We start from the raw sequence: 21,811 nt of genomic DNA, 5'->3' as shown, positions 1-21,811 counted from the left end.
GGAGCCCGGACACCACGGGCCCATATAACTTGCCGCCCCTGGACAATTGGTAGTATTTATTAAAGGTCTTTATGTGAATCTTGGAGTCATTGTGAATAATTTAACAGCGTTTTGAGACACAACTTTCCCTTTCCATTACAATTGTAAATCTAACAATGTATCGTCTGTTTTTATCTGCAGCCTCTGGCATGTGGCCCTTCCATGCCTGCTGAATGCCTGACCTGGATCATGCAAAGAAAGAAGTGGACCAGGGAGAATCTCTTCTGTGAGATCCTCCAGTCCTCTACAACTGCTGACTGTAAACACAGGGATTGGAAGGGCCAAATGGCCTACAGCAGGGTGAAGGACCAGGAATGGAGCGCACGGTTGCTGGAGGAGAGGCAGAGACAGAGGTTCAGTGGGAAATGCACCAGGGCATTATGACTTTGATGATTCAACAAAGCAAATGTTCAAAACATTACTAAGCTAAAATGTCTAAAGCCTCCATTCACAGCAACCTTTTCATTCCTTGGAAAACTCCATGTTGCAAACTTCAGAATGGGAGTCAATAACTTACCCATACATAAGGTCTAACAAGAAGATGGCATGCAATTTCCTAAAAGCATCACACAACACTACTATGGCTGACTGTTAAAATGATCTTTTAAGGCGTCCCTCAACTGTGTAGCTCTGTGGTTGGTCCTTCTAATAGTCTTTGTGTCTGGCTGTTCAAAGTCAGAAACAGTCCACCTCACCCCTTCACCCGGAAGCCTTCCCCACTTTGCTTCACAAATATTATGTAAAGCATAACATACAGCAACAATAGGAACATTCTGTTGAGATAGTCAGTGTACAGTTTCAAAATCCAGGGATAGGCTGCATCCCTCAGAATCACTATTGGCATTTCAACGTCAACAATGTGAACATGCTGGTCAGGCCCACGTTGATATCAGTAAAGTATCCATAGTGATTCATTAGAGCTTGCATAACCATGGAAAAGCACCCCTTTCAGTGTACGTACTCACAGGCAAGGTGGGGTGGGGCCAGAAGATGGATATGTGTTCCCTCTATTGCTCCACGATAGTTTGGGAATGCCATTGCTTCAAATCCATCTACTATTTCCTGTACATTACCCAGAGTCATAGACCTGCATTGCAGGAGACACTTAAAGACCTTGAACTCTTGGATGACAATGGAATTGCAAGTTTCTAGAGTGCGATCACCACTCACTTTTGCACTGTCAATGCTGCTTCTGGTATCCTGCACTGGAGGTCTGGGGCGAGCTTGTCACACAAATCCAGGAATGTGGCCTTTCACATACAAGATGTCTGCAGCCACTGCACGTCATCTGAAATCTACATCATGATGTGATCCCACCACTTGGTGCTTATTTTTCAGGCCCAGAAATACTAATCCACCATGTGGAGTTGCTCCATGAATGCCAGCAATGTGACATAATTTATGTGAACTAAACTTTGCAGTGTAGAAACAGTCTCAGAGTTTTAAAACATCTTACTATACAGACAGGATTCTTTCTGAAGTGATATTGTTTACCTGTTAATACCTCTGGCAGTCTGAAATCAATGTAATTACGGGCATTCACCAGAAAATACACCACTTGCCCAAAAGAATTACAACCCAATGTGTGACACATTAGTTAATGAAGGATGACAGTGAACAAGTAATGTTGCACTTATCAGGGTTTTTAGTTAACCATAAACCCAATGTATTAAACTTTCCTTATTTGACAACAGCAGTAAATTATTAGCTCTGAAACCAATCTTCATTAAATCTTCATCAAACACACATGGTTTATTAAGGACCACTGTGCCAGCCAGAGCAACCACGGTTGACAGCATCGCACCGGGCATTGTCCATCAAAGAACATATATACATTTTCAACTATACTTTGTAGCTGATGCAATTATTCTGAAGTACAGTCCTGAAGCCTACTAACACCATGTGTCCTATAGGAAGGAAGTGTATTTTTTAAAAATTAAACAGGAATTCAATATTATTCAATGGAATTTCTTGCAGGGAAAAAAAACACTGCAAAAAGAGGTGTATTGTTCTATCACATTAGCTAACTTGGATTAAAATAGCAGTGAAGACACATGACTCAGTTTTTAAACTCAGATTAACAGCTCAAGTTAAACCCCAGAATCCCTTATAGGGTTTAACCTGAGCTGCTAACCCGAGTTAAAAACTGAGTCACCATGTCTTCTATGATATTTTAATCGAAGTTAGCTATCCTGGGTTAGTTAAAAAAAAAAAGGTAAATTCTTAACTCAGGTTAAGTATAGACATACCCTAGGACAGGAGGAATTTTAAGGATACAGGAAACTCTCTCAATTCTCACTCTCTTAATCCTTTCAGTAGCACTTTGTAGGGGGCTGGGTGGCAGTTCATGGATGTAAAGAGGTTAGCCAGGGCTCATCCCTCTCCGCGGCAGTGGGGGACCACACCGCCTCACTACACACTGTTGATGTCTTGGGGGGAATTAGTTCGGCCACAGGAGTCTCCCTTGGCAGTCCTTGCGGCAACTGAAATAAGCACAGTAAGCCTGGGCCCTAGGTCAGGGCAGGGCAACAATGAGACACATGCTCAGGCCCTCAGGCAGGAGCTGAGCAGTAGTAGTATACACAGTAGCAATAAGCCCAGTCCTCTAAAGGCCCTGGGAGTGGGGGAGACTGCCACCTGCGAGTTGGGTGGGAGGGGGGATGCAGGCCCTCCCACTCCACTGCGTCCCAGCCCGGAGCCCTAGCAGCAGCAGAAGACCCGCTGCTGAGTCAGTGGGGATCTTGGCCACAACACACGGACATGAGCTCTGGCAGTGCTGCAGCCAAACTAGGGTCGGCTGCCCCCAGGCTACTTCCACACTCCCCCTCTGGAGCTACCTGGGTCACGGTGGTGTTCTCCAGGGGGTCCAGCACCATGGGTTCCTCTGGGTAGGTGGCGAGAGGCAGGCCCGGCAACTCCTCCGGGTAACGGGCGTGGGGCAGGTCGGGCCAGTCCTTGCGTGCACTTTGGGCTGCAGGGGCTTCCCAGTCGCGGGCTAGGCCGGAACCATCTGGCCTCCCCAGCAGCTGGCTCTCCAGTGAGCTCTGATGTCAAGCCTTTATACTTCCGGGGCATCGCCTGAGCATCTGAGGGGCAGGCCCAGAGCTCCCTAGCTCCGCCTACTCCGGTGTCCAGAAGGGCTCGTCCCTCTCCGGCGCGGCGGGGGAACACACCACCTCACTACAATGGATAACAAATAGTCTCTGTTTTCCAAAAGAGACATAAATATGCCTTTTAATTCTTACTCTGTTTTCTTCTCAAAATCATGAAACATGTATGCATTCAGAGATTATTTACCTCTCAGCCCTAAGTCTATCCACCATTCAAGACCCACTTAACACCTCAAAACTGGGCTCTGAAAGGGGTCAGTTTCACCCAAAATTAAGATACGAAGCAGGTAAAGCCACAAACATGAAAGCTTCAAGATTGCCATTGCTGTAATCACCACAGCAAACGTTACAATTGAAATAACACTGCAAGAGTTAGAAGAGCAGTAATGGGATTAGATTGCATTAGTCATGTTCATAAACTCCTTGTGTAATGAGCAGAACAAAGCAAACAGAGAAGACTTAGAATGAGAAAAGGCAGAAATGTTCTAAATCACCACTGAAAGATAGAGAGCCAACAGAGAAGTAGCTCACTACAGTTACTACATACCACTAAATTTTCATCCATCCTGAATTCTTCTTGCCATCCTTGGAAAGCATGACATTCCCACCACTAAACAAAATTGGTGAGGGCCTACTGAACAATGATGGAACCAGCAGGGAAAAACCCTTTTCCTGACATTCTCTTTTCTTAAACAAGAATGAAGTCTTTAAACCTCCAATCTCTCCCTGACTGTCCTAAGGAAACATTTAATTCTCCACAGATGCCAAACAACATGGTTAAGACTCATGTAAACAGCTTATGTTAAGAGGAGGAGTTGTCCCCCAATAAAAGGAAAATGTCAGGTGTGAAGACCCTTGAAGGGAATGCAACTCCACAGTGATAGTGTCTTTGATCTGCAATTGGTACATCTAACTGAGATACACTTGACACTTTAAATATTGATAAGGTATTTGCTGAGCTGCCATTAGAAGCCCAGGTTTCACTTTCTACAGAAAGAAAAGTATGAGCTTCAAAGACTATGCAGGGGTCCTGATCTCAAGAGCCTTTAAAGTAGCTGAAAATATATCAACCCAGGGAAGAAAGATCACCTTTGTCCCAGTTTGATACGGTGTACCCTCAGTTGTTATATTACTTCCAAACAACTGTGTACAAGTGCCAACACTCTTGTGCAGTTACCATCCTTGTTCTAACACATAGTATGCTGGTAAAGAAAATGGTACTTTCCTTACTGAGAAGCAGCATATTAACTGATATTTGTACTATAAATATTTGTGGATATTTCTGCATTCCTGTACTATAGGTGATGGTGCCTTATACTTTAATAACTTTCTCTTTGTGAATTAAGTGAGAAAAATGTATGTGAAATAACTCACAGATTAAAGTCCAGCAACTAGACAACTTTCTACTCTCAAGATAAACAGAAGATGAAATTTCATGGTCATAGGCATAAGCACATTCCATGCAGATGAAGTAAAGGTGGATGTCAGGGCCAAAAACATCCTGTCTAGTTTTCCTGCCATTCCCACTGTGGTTTCATCCATATGTCCATCTAAGTTTCATTGTTATTAGTGTAACTATGCGGGAGAGTATACTATATGTTGAAATAGCAATCAAGTATAATGGACAAAAGTTAAGTTATTAGCTATCTTTTTGGTGCAATGCAGAACACTTGAAAAGTAGGCAATGACCACAGTATGCAAATTAGCTAATAAAGGAGCTTTTGGCACATTGGCCTGAATTGTGAATCAGTTTACAACCCAGATCCCCAAGGTTTTATTGAGGGAGAAAATAAATGATTGGCATTGCAACATCATGTTTGTAGCCGGCTTAAAAAACACTGGAATCCACAAACCGAAGGTTAGGTAACTAGGCTCCCTATACAATGAATGGGGAAAGATATGCACCTAGAATGATCCACAAAAGTCAGGGAGCCACCTTCGCTAGTCAATGGGAGATACCAAGGAGAGAGGGATGACCCCATTTCCCTTTGTGGTCCACAGCCATGAAACCTCTTCTGGAGTCTACTGATCTGGTAAGTGTGCTCAGAGCATGCTTAAATCCACATAAAATGGCTGGGGAAGAGGGCCTCCCTTATAACTTTTAGCCCGTCGGTTAGGATACTCACACAGGATACGGGAGACCCTGGTTAAAATCCTCCTCCCTTCTCTGCCTGATGAGGAGAAGAGAGTTGGACAAGGTTTTCCCACCACTCAGGGGAGAGCCCTAATCATTGGTCTAGAGAGTGATTCTCACTCTGGCCCAATTAATATTTAATTATTTATACAAAGTGGAACAACTTCATTGGGAGAGACAGAGAGGCACCCACATCAGAACATCCCCTACTGCAGTGGTTAGGGCACTCACCTGAGAACCCCTGCTCAAATCCCTTCTCTTTTTCAGGCAGAGGAAGGAATGGAACCAGTGTATCTCCTAGGTGAGTATCATAACCGCTGGGCTAAAGGTTACAAGGAAGGCCGTCTCTCATCCACAGTTTTGCTCTGAGTGCATCTACCAGGTCAGACCCTGCAGGACACGATAGGCATTGCCCTGCCTAGCTCCACCTGGTTTGAGGATCACACTGGGTTTTAGGCATGAGATAAGGATCCAAGCACCTGCCTCAGGCAGCAGTGAGGGGGCCTAGGGGCAGAAACTTAGATGCCTAGGGAACTTTTACAATGAAAATTTAGGTGCCAAGCAAGTTTAGGCGCCTACATGATTAGGCAGCAGCTGAGCAGGGTTTTGTGGATCCCAGTAGAGCCTAAATCTAATCTAGGATTTAGGCACCTAAATCCCTTTGTGGATCTGGGCCTGTGTGTCTGTGGAAGGGAGTAAGGAGATATACCATACTCACTGAAGCCGCTGTACAAGCTACTTGCAACGTAGGTCATAGCAGAGGAGAGCAGCTGCTTCCAGGCTGCTATTCCCCATCCAACCCCTGCAAGCAGGAAGTGCATGAACCATGTACTCATCCCCAGTATGCCAGATGACCAGTGCAAGTAACCTAAGACAGAAGGTCAGGCACCGCTTACCCTCCCTATGGAGAAAGAGGGAAGCATAGACCAAATTGTGACTCTCCAAGCCACAACTCAGTCCTTGCCCTTCTCCTTGGGCAGGGCAACTATATATGCTGCTCCTTAAATCAGAGGAGATGGCAAAGTTTCGGTCTAACCATAGATTTTTCTTTTTTAGTTAAGTGGATATACAGCAAAACCTTTTTAGTTTAAAATATAAAGGTTACAATCGAACTACAGTATATTACTTTTTCTGTTTGTTTAATTTGGAAGTTATTTTCGAGCACAAGCTATAAAAAGCAGTCATAATAAAGAATGAAAGTAAGCGTAGAGCACGTGTACTGTTTTTGCAAGTGTAGATGTCAGGGAGTGCATCTGGCCGGATGAAAGGCTAATCAGTTATTGGGGTCAGCAGTGACGAATGTTAGGAGAAAAGAAATTCATATTTTGTTTTTAAAGTTAATATTTTTAATAATTTACACCTTGGTTTTCTTGCTTGGTTTACAATGGAAAGGATCAGCCTAGATGAGTACATTAAATTTAATGACACTTCACTGTTATGCATTTCTGTAACTATATGGCAGCAATCTAAGGAACATACTCTGAAGTCAAACTATATATGAACAAGTGTAGAATGTACTCCCAAAGGCTTTGATCCTGGAATGCATTCTGTGAGGGCAGATCTTTGCACTTGTATGGGGACCCTGCTGGGTTCTGTGGTCAACCTGCATGTATCAATTTGCAGGATCTGGGCCTAAATGTATAATGCTATGTATACATTATAGTCATGTTAAAACACAACTTTATATACTTTTACTGCTAGCGTCTCAAAAGAGAGAACAGTGATTAAGTTAAATCTGATTTTAGACTAACTTGCATATTAGATTACAAGTGAACAATAGCAAATAATTTGTTTGCTTCGTTTATTAATCTGGATGCAAGAATGCAATAGAGTAAAGCATTTGATTTGAAATAATACAATAGAGATAATAATACTATCATCTGCTTTGGCTGTCACTGTATTATGAAATAGGTCAATTAATATAATGTAATTAGGACAAAGTAGATTAAAAATTATTGTATAGGAACCCTCCAGTTTTGACTTCATTCACGTTTTACTCCCTAAAAACTCCATCAACCTCAGTGGAGGTACTCCCGATTTACCCCATTGTGTGCGGGGAATCAGGGACTTTGTATTCAGTAAAGAAGCAGCTTGAGCCAATGGTAAATGCTGTTTTATGTTTTCCTCAGTATGTGAAACAGCTGTATTTTTCACTGACTCACATCCTTGAAAGGGGCTGTTCATTGAGAAGCTAAATGTTTACAGACAGGGTTGGATTTTTCAAAGAGCACCCATAAAATTAGCTTTTCAGTTTCAGTCTCAGCCAGAAAATGCAAACCTTCCGTACCAAATCCTCAGCTGAGGTAAAGGGACAAAGCTCCGTTTACTTCAACCTGGGAGCTAATCTGATTTACACCAAGCGAAGATCTGGCCCTATATATTGGTGAAGGTATTGGATGTTGTTTGCCTCACATTGATTTCTGATTCTATCATTGGAGCATGCACAGCCACTACGCCATTGAGGCAGTACACTACAATTTAAACCCCCATTTGTACACTAGGGAACCACTGTTCGTCTGCGGTGCAAAATGGGGGCCAGATTGAGCAGCACCTTATTCCATAGGTAGTTCCATTGATTTGCTAAATTCTAGTGATTACTCCCACCACCTGAGTGGCATAATATGCTACCTTATACCTTTGCTTCTGAAATAGACCATTACAGTTTACAAAACTAGAAAAATGTTTTCCCCAGAATTCTACAAATATTTACTTCTAATTAAATGCTCTCAACCTAGTAATCATCATGGACCTCGTTATATGGTATACATTTTAGTTTTTCTGTTTTTGCGTAGGATTCATATCTTGATATGATAATATGGTAGTTTTTTAAAACAGCCATGTTATTTTACTCTTCCTTTAATTAGCAGAATACCATGAATTCCAGTGGTCACATAAAAGTTCTAGTATCCTTTCAGATTCTTTTGGTTCCAGATAAGAAAAATCTGATTTGTATATTCCTGGGTCAAAAGATGTTCCTTACATCTGTTTGGAATCCTGTAGTATGGGTAAAATAACAGGACATTTTTAATGGGGCTATTAATACAGTACATGTCTAGAGCATCTTGTGAGGCATGAGGCCAACAGATGGTTCAAAACAGCAGTGGCCAGGCCAACAGAGGCATGGCCAGACACTTTCAAGTTTTACTTTAAAATAAAAAGCTAAATTGGGAATGTTAAACAACTCCAGATTTATGTTGTAACATAAACTGAAATCTTGAAGCTGGCCAAATGGACCACAGAGGATTGTTGGGGCCATGCAGAGTCCTTCATCCTTCCCTGAGGTGGAAGGAATAACTGACACAAGTTACACATTCTAGGTGATGCTCAAAATAGTATTAATGAATGTTGAAGGAAGGCAACCTGGACCATACCTAGCTATAGGAAAGGAAAGCAAAATGGGACTCTTATTCCATGCCCTACATATATATTATTTACATATAATAAACACCATGCTGCCTGTGAAAAGCTGTTGAATTCAGCAATCCAAGAGAAAGTGTGTGGAGAGGGTGGAAAATGGGCCATAGAAAGACCAACAGATTAAAAAGGATGGGTCACAGATGCACCAGGAGGATCAGCGAGTAAGATCTTGTCAGGCAGTATTTGGTAAGAGATTCAAGGTCCATAATTTGCCTAAGGGGAAGGAGTTATAGGCAGGGAGCCCTGTGAGGCTGTATACCCAAATTCAGAGAGCTGCAGCTGGAACACACTTATATCCGGCATAAAGCTGTTCCTCTTTTTGACTTTAACAAGCATTTTGGAATTCCATGTTTCTAACCCTATAGAATGTATCTGAGCATTGAAAATATGAGGTGGAAAATGTTTTCAGTACCTTTTCCCATGTACCCTTCTATAGCAGGTGTTTTGTTTTCTACCATGTAAGTGCAATGTTGTGCTGTGACATTCATGCTGGTAACATAGGCGTTAAAATCAGGACAACACCAGTAAAATTATCTTTCCAGCACAGAGCATGTTGTTTGACTCTGTTCCAGACCACCATCCACCTGAGGGCCTGATCTGATGCCCACTGAAATCAACAGAAGTCTTTCTATTGGTGGGCATTGGTGGATAAGGGCCATAATTGAGCACAAACCATTAATGATGCTGGAGAACAGCGCATGAACTGAAAATCCAGCTATGGCACCATAAGCTTAGCCTGAATATAGGTGGAAATATGCCAACAAAAGTCAGCCTAAGCTGACAAACTAGACATTTTAAAACCATGGCTAAGGCTATTGTTTGCCTAGGATTCCACACCAACCCTGCTCATAGGAAGGAGCTCAAAAAACACATCTCTGGGCTCAGCAGCTCAGGATCCCATTATTAGGGATATGGAGATTTCAAATGGAACAGAAAGAACAAACAAACAGTGTTATAGGACAGCTATGAAGATCCAAATTGGTATTTTCAGAAAAACTTACGAGTGGCCATCACGCTCTCCAGAAATAAGAGAAGACTAAATGCATTAGTGTTGTAATGGAAATGGATATAAACGAACTTGAAAATCAAATTCAGGCCTAGATTATACAGCTTTTGGGGGCTTAACCAAAGAAAAGTGCCAGACTGGGTAGAATTTGTGCACAGGTTTGATAAAGAATGCTGTTTCAGTTCATTCTAGGACAGTGGCAAAGAAATGGGAGAGAGATTCAGAGATTTTAAGGCCACAGGGGGAAGTCATCTAATCTGACCTCCTGCACAACACAGAATGCAGAATTTCACCTCCTAGTTCCAGACAGACATATAGCTCTTAAGCATGATTATGAGACTTGCATACAATAAAAACATTTGTAAAAATCAAGATGGCATAACTAATTTGTTGCTGCAAAGTTATTTCTGCCAACACATACCCTGTATTTACTTTCTACAGAGTTAGATAAAACCATTTGCTTCCTCCCTGCACCCAACCAAATAGGAGACAAACTTTTAAGTCCTACTTGAGAATGACAAACATGAAAAATCTGAGATGAAATAGACTCTGAATGAACGAATAGTGAAATTAGAGTATTTGAAAACCTTATGTGCCATTCTTAAATACAGAGTAAAAATGCCCTGCTATTGATTGTCATATTAGTACATCTTATAGTTACCCAGTACAGTTTTATGGCCTGATTTACAAACCTGCTTAGCATCTGTAACCCCAATCCACTTTAATGGAATCTGAGGGTGCTCAATACTTCTGAAAATCAGGCCTTTAACTTGTTCTATTAAATAGAAAGAAAAGAAAGAAAAATGTCTAAACAGCCACTGCACTATAAATTAAATCAAATTGTCCAATTGATTCTCTCTCTGTTAGCTAGTTTTATACCTATATGCCATATGACATTAGCCAATTGTGAGTGAGAGATCACTGGACTTTAAATGAATCTGTCAGCATAACTTTACCATTCTTTGACTGTGATAATTTGAATATTGGGAGGAAAAACTTAGTTTTCCTGATAAAGTTCAATAACTAAACTGAAGATAAGAGAGTCTACAGGGTATCTTTGTCTCATGCCACTTTTGAATAGGGTGAGCAGACATCCCATTTTTAAAGAGACAGTCCCGTATTTAAGCCATCCTGCAGGTGTCCCGACTTTTTCTTAAAAACTGGCAAATTGTCCTGTATTTTCTGTCTGCCCCACCCCCCATCAGTACTGGCAGGTCCTACTGCTGGCTGGATCCCGGCTCGCCAGCCGCCTGCCCACCAAAGGTGAGTGGGGGTGGGGGGTCCAGTGGCTGACAACGGGGGTGGGTGTGCAAGGCTGGTGGCGGGGCTGGCCACTCCCCCGCTGGTCCATCAGCGCAGCCCATGCTGTGCGCCAGCTCTCAGCCAGCAGGGCCCCCTCCCCTGTTTCATTTCCAGCCAGCACTGGCTGTGCGCTGTGGTGGCCAGTGAGCGCAGGTAGGCGCCAGGCGGCAGCCAGTAACGTCACCTCTGCTGCCTAGCCATCGGCCCTTTATGTGCTCCCCCTCTTGCAGTCCTCTTCCTGCATTGCCCCTTCACACCCCCCCAGTCCCACTGCTCCTCCAGATGCCCCAGCAGGGCATGTCCTACTCCCAGTGCTGTGCTGAGAACCAGCCCCTGGTCTGAGCGCTCAGCCCACCAGCAGCCTGGCTAGCAGGCTCCTTTCTTCCCCCACTGCCTCTGGCTGGGCCGGCACTCCGGGAAAGCCCAAGACCCTCTGGCCCAGGGTGCTGGCCAGGAGGAGCCAAGCCCGGCATGTGCCAAACCCCCTGTACAGCGCTGGCACAGGGAAGCCTCTCCGCCCCTCAGCTAAGCTCTGGAGTGTGTGGGGGGAAGTGATTGCCAGTGTGTTCGTGCCCCAACCCTGCAGGCGCCACAGCAGCCCCCTGGGTAGAAGCTTAGCACCCTCTTCACCCGCCCCCCTCCACCTCCGCCCTGGGTCCTGCCCCCCAGGGGGAGCGGGGCTGCTCCATCCCCTAGACACCCTCCCCTGCTGAGCCACCTCTCTGGCTGGGTTCCCTGAAGCCCCTGTAGTCAGGTTCCCTGGGCCCTGGTGCACAATGCCTCCTTAGGGCTTAACCCCTTCCTGCCTGTGCTGTAGCCAGGGGACAGGAGGCGTCTGAGTTATGTCAGTGGCCAGCAGTAGCCTGGAGGTTTGAGCTGCCTTTCCGGGCAGGACAGCTCCCGCAAAGAAAGGTGGAGAAAAGAAGAAAGGGATATCTGCCATCAATGAGGTGGTGACTAGGGAATATATCATCAACATTCACAAACGGATCCAAGGAGTGGGATTCAAGAAACGTGCCCCTCGTGCTCTCAAGGAGATCTGTACATTTGCAGTGAAGGAGATGCGTATGCCTGATGTATGTATTGACACCAGATTGAACAAAGCAGTCTGGGCCAAAGCGATAAGGAATGTTCCCTACCGGATCCATGTACGTTTATCCAGAAAACGCAATGAGGATGAAGATTCACCCAACAAACTATACATGCTGGTTACCTATGTACCAGTCACCACTTTCAAAAGTCTACAGACAGTCAATGTGGATGAAAACTAAACTGATTTACAATAGAAAAAAGTTACAAAAGTGACACTTAAAAACACACACGCACACAAAAAAAACCCCACTGTGCAGGCAGGAAGGGACAAGCTGCTTCCAGACAGGGGAGTGGAGTGAGGGGGGAGAGATGAGCTCTGCAAAGACACAGGCCAGGTCATCCCTAACCCTCCCCCTCCTCCTCCTGCCCTCTGGCTGGAAGAAGCTCCCATCCCTTCCCTCCCACACAGTGCTGAAAGGATGCTGCTGGAACCATTCTGGTGTGAACCCTGGCAGAAATCTGGGGCAAGGGACCATGTGACCCTGCATCCCCCGCCCCACGTGTTGCCTTGGGAAGCCTGCAGCGCAAGGTACCAGCAGCGGCAGGTCCATCCCATGGACCCAGCCAGGCATGGAGGGTTGGGTCGGTCACCCCTCCCTGTGTGAGAGAGGTGTACAGGAATGTATGTGTGTGTGTGTGTGTGTCCTCTCCCCACGTGAGCCCTAAAGCCTTAAAAGATAAGAAGGTAAATAAAAAAAATCCAACTACTCGTATTTCTTTTTAACAGGGGCTCAGTCAACTTGATCTTAATTTGAACATTTGTACTACATAGTTCTGATTGCCATTGAACTTGCTTGAATACGAGTAATTTTACCAGGTGTCCCATATTCAGCATAGGGAAATATGGTCACTCTACTTTTGAATGACTACTGAGGAGGATTACCAGCTCTCACCTGTGTTTTGGGATGCACAGGAACCTTTCTCATAGAATTATCTTCAAGCCACAGCACTACAATGCCTCCCACATGAAGGCTGGCTGCACTGAATCAGATATTTTTGGCATACATAGAGAACAGAAAGCCTGCTTCAAGGGAGACTGAATATAAGACTTCAAATTCAGTAGCCTCCAGATGTTAATAAAGGAACTTCAGTTCCTTCTAAATCCTATTTGATATGGGTTGATTTAAATTTGGCATTCATTTTTCAAGCTTCAGGGCCAAGACCTTTGCTATAACTGTACAGATGAGATTAATAAATGAAAGTGTATGGTGGAATGCAGAGGGGAAGGGGTATGTACCCCTTTTTGTCAATAAGTATGATATCAGCATGACAGAATGCACTTCTATGTCCTCTCTCAAAGGAGCTATTCTAGACTTCCAGTAATAAATGTCTCACATGATGCGTAAAGGTTATTTTTGGTAGGACCAATAAAAATGTGGTTCTGGACCCTGATATATGATCTCAAATCATATAATATACAGTTAAGATTAGAGATGGAAAAGACCTGTTAGATCATTAACTATAGTCTGTAGCTTTGCTAATATGGGATTGCTCTCTACAATCTATCATCTAGTCCCTTCTTCAACTTATTTTTTAAAGTCCCAAGTGATGGAGCTTCCACCATCTCTTTGGCTGGCTACTCCATAATCTAACAGATCTCACTCTCAGGAAACATTTCCTAGCATCTAATCGAAACTAAATTTAATCCCATTACTATTATGTTTACCCCCTTCTGTCCTCTAAATAATCTCTATCTTATTTCCCCGTCCACTATCACCTTTATTTGCCTTCTGAGGGTTCGTAGGTTTCATCTTCCCATCTGCATTTCAGAGCCTCTTCTCCTCATGCCCCATTTGTTTTACCTTAGTTTTTTCCTCAAAACCTGAACCTCATTTTATTATTTTTGCCCATATTTCTACATTCTTTTGGGTTCTTTCCATTATTTCCTTGGCCTCAGTGATATTTGCAACTCCTACTAATTTAATATCATCAACTGTAAACTTCATTAACAGGCCGTAAACCTTTTCTATATCAAAAACAACAACTGGGTAATATTTTCTGTTAGTTATAGCAAATGTGTATCCAGATGTTTTGATCTTTTGAGAGAGGAAGAGTACCTACATGATTTCAATTTCCCATTCAACGTTTGCTAACTCTGTTCACTTCACAATATATGTCAGTGCTGCTCTTTTAAAATGCTTATTTTACACATACTCATATAGATGCGTATACACACACAGAATGTTAAAATACATTGGGTTTTGTTGTTGGTTTTGTTGGTATTATAAGCATAAAAAACCCACAACCTCAGAGTCAGCGGTTTAGTTCATTACCACACTTCCAAAGGGAAGCACTCTTCATGATCAATATAGAAATCATAGTTATTACTAGGCATTAGGAAACTCGGAGAGATTCAGAAGTTGTCATCACTGGAATGTTTATGAACCTTGAGATGAGTCGCACAGCAGTTTAAAACTTAAAAAGCTACATTCTCCCAGCCCCGAGATCCTCTCTTCCTGAATACAAAATACTAAGTTGTGGCTGTCATAGGTCACTACGCATTCTTTTACTTACTAGTGGATATAACCCCATGCATCTCATTGTCATTCTAGTAAGTGAAGTACACCCAAAGCTACACTTTTCTTGGTTATTTGGGGACTGAGGTCAATGGAAAAGACTCACCAGGCCTTGGATCAGAGTGGTATAACCACAAAAAGCAGAGTGGTAACACAGAGTGGTAGGACAACAAAAAGCAATATATAGCAATTTTGTCATGTCTGAAAGCAGGGGCTAGTAAAATTTAAATCCAGAACTATTCCCCACCCCAGTTCCCCAACAAAATGGCAAGGCGCACCAAATGCAATAAAACATTTTTGCTGAACGATTCAGAGTACCCTTTCTAAATGGTTACCTTAATGTGTTCCTGTTAGCTTGCTAAAACAAAAAGCCATAGGGCTTTGCAGCATTCTGCGCTGAGCTCACAAGTTTTAAAGCAAATGGAGGGGTTCTTATTTCCTAGGGAGGGGTCTTTCTACTGACCCCTGCAGACCAATTTTCTTTTGGGTAGCTCTCAACATACTACTGCCGGATTTGTCCCAGGCCCATGACATTGTAGCTCAGGCTCTCAATCTTTCTGTAGTTTTAGGAATCTAATAATGAGCTCTTTAACAATCCCCTGTTCTGAGTCCGTGCCGTGATCTACTTCCCTGAAGATTCATGGAACTTCTTAAAATACCTGGCCCAGCTTCTGCTGGACAAGGGTCACTTTATGATCTTTTAGATCCCCAATGGGAACCATGCAGAGGTCAGGGCTCTCAGAGCATGCAGCTTCTTTGTCGGTTTTGAGATGCTCTGATCACATGGGAACCTATGAGGGCACATGGTTTACACAGCCCGTGACCTGTGTGGTTTCCATTATTGACTCCAAAACTCCTTAGCTAATGAGCTATTGTTCTATTTTATAGGAGCATATATATTCAGTCTGCTTATTTGATAATATTCCCTTCCAGAAACGCTACTAAGCCTCAAGGGTCTATCTTGAATCTTTAGCCTGCCAGGAAGCCTTGTAATCTAAATTATACCAATTCCTACCTACTTCCCTTTTCCACTCCCTGAACTACTTTAATCCTTACCCTAACTCACCAAACTCTAATTGCTTTATCTTCACTCTCAGCTCTTTTCATCTTCACATCCTTTTCCCACATACTCCATGCCTCTATTTTAAGATCCTACCTCACATACTCAGACAGAGAGAACGGGGAAATTAAAGCAGACTATGAGGTAACTGTTACTTATATCACCTTCCTCCCCAGTACTATCCACCAAACAACACCTCTAAACAGAACATGAACTTCATTTAGACTCCACTGAGAAATCTCTACTCCACAAAAAAGGTTTCCACATCCTGGATTTAGCACTCCTATTATAATTTCTATTGCAGTAGCACCCAGAGGCCCCAACTAGGTGAGGGCAATATTGTACTAGGTGCCAAATCTGAATAGGCAAGATGGAGAAGGTATTCTTATCCCCATTTTACAGATGGGAAACTGAGGCACAGAGATAAACAACTTGCCTCAGACCAAGGGAACTGAAGCCAGATCTCCTGAGTCCAAATCCAGTGCCGTAACCACAAGACCCACCCGCCAGTCCATGTTTGCTTGCTATTGCTTTTATTGGCATTTATTTCATCTCTCTTACTGTAAAGGTTTTGAAATGTTGAAAATAAAAATTGTGATTTGCTTGCATACAAGTAGGGGAGGTACTAGACAAACATGCAGCTGAGTGAGAAGCAGCGAGTCACTGCCCATGCTTTAATGAGATTCAGTAAAAACATCCTGAAAGGAATAGGAAATACAGATGTGAACATATGACTTCACGAAGTCAGAGATCGGACCCCAAAAGAAGCTTTTGTAACTACTTAATATAATTATATAATTATAATTCATGAGCCGAGACTTGCCAGGATCCACCAGTTTTAAGTAACAAAGAGATGTCATGTGACTATTAGCAGCCGAGGATCTTCATTTTCCAGCATAATCTTACCTGGTCCATGGAAGAGCATCAAATATAATCCCTGGAGATTAGAGAAAACATTTAACTGTTAATGACTGAAAGGAAAGACCTGGATATTTGGAAATGCGTCCAGTGGATTCACCTTCTGATGTAGAAGAAGAGCAAATAACTTTTTTCAAAATATAAAACAGTGAAATAATTGAAATTACAGGAAATAAAATGCTCTCAAGTGCTAAATTAAGTACTGGGGAAATGGTTGTCACTGTAAAATGACACCACCAGGAGAAGGCTGACTGTGGACAAAGATGATAAAGTACTATATATAAAGTGAAGAGTACTATATATGGACTGGATTCTGCCATCCTTAAGGCCTTATTCCATGAGTAACCCCAATGAGATCAACAGGACTACTCGCAGAGTAAGACACTGTTCATTGTGATCAGAGGTGGCATGACTACTACAGTACTAGCATTGTTGCTCCATACATAGATATTCTGCAGATAAATGTGCTGCAGAAGATATAGCTGTGGTTCTTAAAATTTTCAATACCATGAATAACTCCTAATGCACCAACCCCACTTCTAAACTGCCAAACCCAATTCTACACATCACCTCTGCCAACTACTGTGTTCATTTATATGAAAAATATTAGGACAGCATTAAGGAGGCATGAATACACAGACATTTGAAAACAGCAATGACAGCAGGCTAAAGAAGAAGAACGCTCTTGTAGTTAGAGCACCAAACAGATTATGTGACCTTGGACAAGTCACCTACTGACTCCAGGCCTCAGTTTCCCATTTGTAAAATGGGAGTAATATGCCTTCCTTTGTTTTGATTGCAAGCTCTTCAGGATAGGGACAAGTCTCTAAATATGCATTTATACAGTTCCTGCCACAGTGGAACCCAGTCTCCTTTGGGGCCTTTCAGTGACACCATTATACAAATACTGTAATAAATAATCATCTTTGGTGTTAGCAGTGTTGAATGGCACTGATGCTGGCATAGTTACATCAGGATTCAATTTGGCCCAGGGTCTCTTGGGTTTATATCGTTGCATTTCATCTCTACTTTTATTATGAGTTTTTGACTTCGTGTTGCTTGGTCGTTTCTCTTGCTTCACAATGTTTTCATTTTGCACCATAAACTTTATTCTTTTCTGGAATTTATTCAGATTATTCTATTGTGACTTTACCCATATTCTGGCATTTCAAATAATTATTTTTTAATTCATTCTTATTGGTTTGCTGTCACATCTGACAACATGGGGGCGGGGGAGTTACCCACATCTTTTGAGAATATACTGCGGTCCATTTCTTGCTTTGTTTTTAAAAAATGACAGAGGTAGGTAGGTGCCTTTCAAATTCACCTCGTAAACTATTCTGATCAGGCACATTAGGTTTGACATTTTAAACTTTTGCAGTTTTTTCCCGACTTCATATAAATATGGTTTGGCATTGAAACGAACAGGAGATGAAGTCAACTTGAAATGTTTCTCATTCACATGCAGCATACACACTATTGTAAGCAGGTAAAACCAAAAGTAATATCTGGTATGTCAGCAGAAACCACCTTTATTGCCAAATGGCGCCAAACTTCAAAACAAGAAAATTCAAATGGGTTCCAAAATGCAAATACTTTGTGACAAGGTCAAGCAAGACAGGTGGCAAATGTTTATGTGGACTACACAATTCCGCCAGATGAAAAACAGGTGTAGATTTCATTGACACTGAAGGTAAAAGGACAAATGTGGAAACTGTGTCCATGAAATAAATATTTCCAAGACCAAAATCAACACTTTTCTCATTACTATCCCTAGGACTCCTTTTTTTCTTACATATTGACCCCAATTCTCATGTTTGGTCAAGCTCCAAGAACTGAAGAAAGGCAAACATTTTTGCCACATTTGCAGCCTCCAGATGCTGGGGCCACTGGGCACTGATCTAGTCTCCAGTATAAATGAGAACCACTATATTTCCTCCCATCTACTCAAGAATTCCTCAGCATCATGGAAATGTTCTGATCTAGTTAAGCCAGCATTACAGCACAAAGGGAGTTTATTACAATAAAAATTTTGGCCCTCCCTTTTCAAAACACATAACACTAGTTCTATACCCACGGCTCCCTAGGACATCCAGCAGGATGTATATTTGGTGGTCAACATACGTACATCTTGGGGACTAGGGGGAGGGGTGTGTTTTATATCTATGAGCCACAACTTGCTAATGATTCAATACAATACCAAAATGTGCATAGAGCTCAATCCTGTGGTCCTTACTTACGTTAAAAAACCAAACGCTGAAACTAAATAGATTTTTGCCTGAGGAAAAGTAAGATTGGACCCTGTAGTTCTTAGACGGCACAGAGCCCCACAATGATAAATGCTTCTTTTACAAGCTGGTGGATACAATACTAAGTGATGTGCACTGACAGAGAAATCATAATGTATGACATGCCTGTAGCCATACCACCTCAAGCTCTGATCCCATCAGATCACAGAAGCTAAGACAGGTCAGCCTGGGTCACCATTTGAATTGAAAACCTCACAGGAACCTAGGTGTTGCAGGAAGGGTGGCTGGTGATTCCATAATCAGTAGAACTTTTTGTGCAGAGTCAGGCTGTGTTTTCACTGCAGAGTTAACACAAGGGTAGACTGAGTGAGAACTGCCATAGTACAAAATAACATTTATGCTGCACAGTGATTGGATTACTGAACAGAGTGATTGTGTTAGCAGATAACTAATTGTGCTAATTTAAACCGTAGCCTATACCCCCAGATAGGCCAGCTAATTGGTTAAAAGTACCACCTTGCTTTGGTTAAGGGTTGTGGGTAGACAGGACGCAAGTTACGGATAACACTTAAATTAACTCTGTAGTGAAAACAAGTCCTCAGACATGAACCAGTCTCTCAGCACAATACTGGGGGGCATGGATCTGTGTTCATGTCACACTCCCTGTCAGTACCTGGATAAAGCCTGGGAAGCTAGTGATCCAACCAGCAGACCACATTCAGTGATAAATCATGGTCATGTGCCAACTGAGGCATGTTGCTCATGTGCTAAGAAGAGAAAAAGTGGGTCTGGGACAGCGGGAGATGGCTTCTTTTTGATGATCTGTAAGACTGCAGTCACGACCACTTGCTTTTACTAAAGAACTCACAACAATTTTCAAAAGAGAAGAAGTGTTAACTTCAAGGTCCTGACCTGGTCCAGCCAGGACAATTAATTTTTCCTACTAGGCAATTTAATTATGGTGTAAGATCACAGAAGTCAGTGGAGCTGCACCACAAATTAGTCAGGCCCACTGTGCCCAACTGGGTGCTCAGATACAGGAAAATCTCCCACCGAACTGTGCTGTGCAGCTGATGGCAAAACTTGACCTGTTCTATTTTATCAATACAAACTTTAGCCCAAATTGCTGCATTTCTGAATACAGAGTAAAATAATAAATAACATCGAAGCTTCAAAAATAAACATCCACACTATGTGATGTGGTTTCCTTTAGAAGAGAGCAAGAGAGTGAGTTTTGACTCATAGTTTTGCTATAGCATCACCCTGGCTCTAAATTGCTCAGAATACAGTGTTCTTAATGCTATTGCATAATGCTAAATACTAACCATTGATGCCTTTTATAATTAAGGCCATTAATAGCTGTTTTTTCAGCATTTACAGGAAGATGAAAAAAAACCCTGCTGGCATTACCATCATAACAGTAAGTTGCATGTCTCTTTTCAGACAGACTGTCTACAAGTCCTATCCTGTGGTAAGTGAAGCTTCAAGTACATTTGTCGGTGTGGCTGAATAAGTAATGTCAGTTTCATTTTCAAATAGTATCTTTTGTCTAGATTTGCTATTGTTATTTCTAGCAGGCAAAGATGTGCCTAGGTAGAGTTCTGTGCCCTCTGTTTCAATCATTGCATGTGCACCATCTGAAATAAGTGTCTGCCGATGATGTAGTAAACATCGCCTGAGAAATTCCAGTAAACAGAATCACTTAGCAAACAACATTTTTTTTTAATATTTATAAAAAATAGGAAGTCCTTTTCAAAACATGCACCAATATGTTAAGAGAATGGTTCAAACAGTAAGTGAAAAGGTTCAGTCTTTTGAGCATGGGGAAGATGTCTCTGAAGACAAAAGAAGCGTTAACCACAAAAATAGAAATTCATATCGTCATCTACTGATGAAGAGCATTATATGAGAACTGGGTATTATCATTATTCAAGTGTACAGATATATTACATACTGAGCACCTTGCATTCAAGCATCACACAATTCCCCTCCTGACATGAACAAATTTAGCCTCAATCTGGCCATGAGGAATCATTTCACGGACAGGGAAACTGAGGTAGCGTGTTTACAAGAAATTACAAAACTGACCATTGATTTTTGGACCCTCCATTTTCTGGGTACCTCACTTAAGACACTTGAGGTTTGTTTACTGGGGCAGAGAAGGGGGCAGAATCACGATGGGAATGAGGGGCAGAGGGATAGAATGGGGAGTGAAGTGAGGTACTAAGACTTGGAGAGGGATAGGCAGCTGTCTCTCCAGGGTGGGATGGAGGATCCCAGGGGTTCCTACCTGCACCCAGGCTCATTCTAGCCCCTCCAGGTCCCATTCTCTGCTCCCTGGCCTGATCTTGGGTACAGTGGCAACTGCTCCAGCCCCACTGCCTCCTGCTCTCATCTCCACTCCTGTGGGCATGCACAAATGTATGCAGGGGCAAAGCCCCCACAAAATTCCCATTCCCTCTAGCTCACCCCCCATTTCCCAGGTTCCACCACCCCTGTTTCCACCAGGGTTTTGTGACCAAAATTCCCCCTAGGTAATATTTCCACTAGTTGTAGAAAGAGCAGAAGAGCTAGCACAGATCAAGTGCTGGGAGCCACTGGTATTTTTAACACCAGGTGGTCTAACTCAGCTCAGAGCAAGGTCTAAATAGCAGTGCAAAAACACCAGAAACCACTGCAGCCTATCTACACATAGGCCCTGTCTACACTGGCAAGTTTCTACACAGTAAAGCAGCTTTCTGTGGTGTAACTCCTGAGGTGTACACACTGCCAAGCCATTTCGTGCACAGAAACTGTGCAGTTGCAGCGCTGTAAGAATGCCACCCCAACGAGAGGCATACGGCTTTCTGCACCAGGGCTACAGCACTGCGGTTCCATTGTAGACACCCTGATGGATTACAGTGCTGCAATTGGCCTCCGGGAGGTGTCCAACAATGCCTGTTCTCGCCTCTCTGGTAATCGGTTTGAA

The 21,811-nt window shown here is 42.7% G+C and overlaps 1 protein-coding gene across 1 annotated transcript; it reads left to right on the top strand.

The window, feature by feature from the left end:
* The first annotated feature begins 5,152 nt into the window (after window positions 1-5,152).
* Window positions 5,153-12,279, top strand: LOC141993017 (large ribosomal subunit protein eL31-like). Its single transcript, XM_074962359.1, has 4 exons — window positions 5,153-5,182; window positions 5,551-5,584; window positions 10,912-10,969; window positions 11,901-12,279. The coding sequence occupies exons 1-4, from the start codon at window positions 5,153-5,155 to the stop codon at window positions 12,277-12,279; spliced, it is 501 nt and encodes a 166-aa protein (XP_074818460.1).
* The last annotated feature ends 9,532 nt before the right edge of the window (window positions 12,280-21,811 follow it).

Source organism: Natator depressus, chromosome 8 (genome assembly GCF_965152275.1).
Source record: "Natator depressus isolate rNatDep1 chromosome 8, rNatDep2.hap1, whole genome shotgun sequence".
Classification (NCBI taxonomy): domain Eukaryota; kingdom Metazoa; phylum Chordata; order Testudines; family Cheloniidae; genus Natator; species Natator depressus.
The sequence above is the reverse complement of the archived record's forward strand: the minus strand, read 5'-3'. Positions and strand labels throughout refer to the sequence as shown.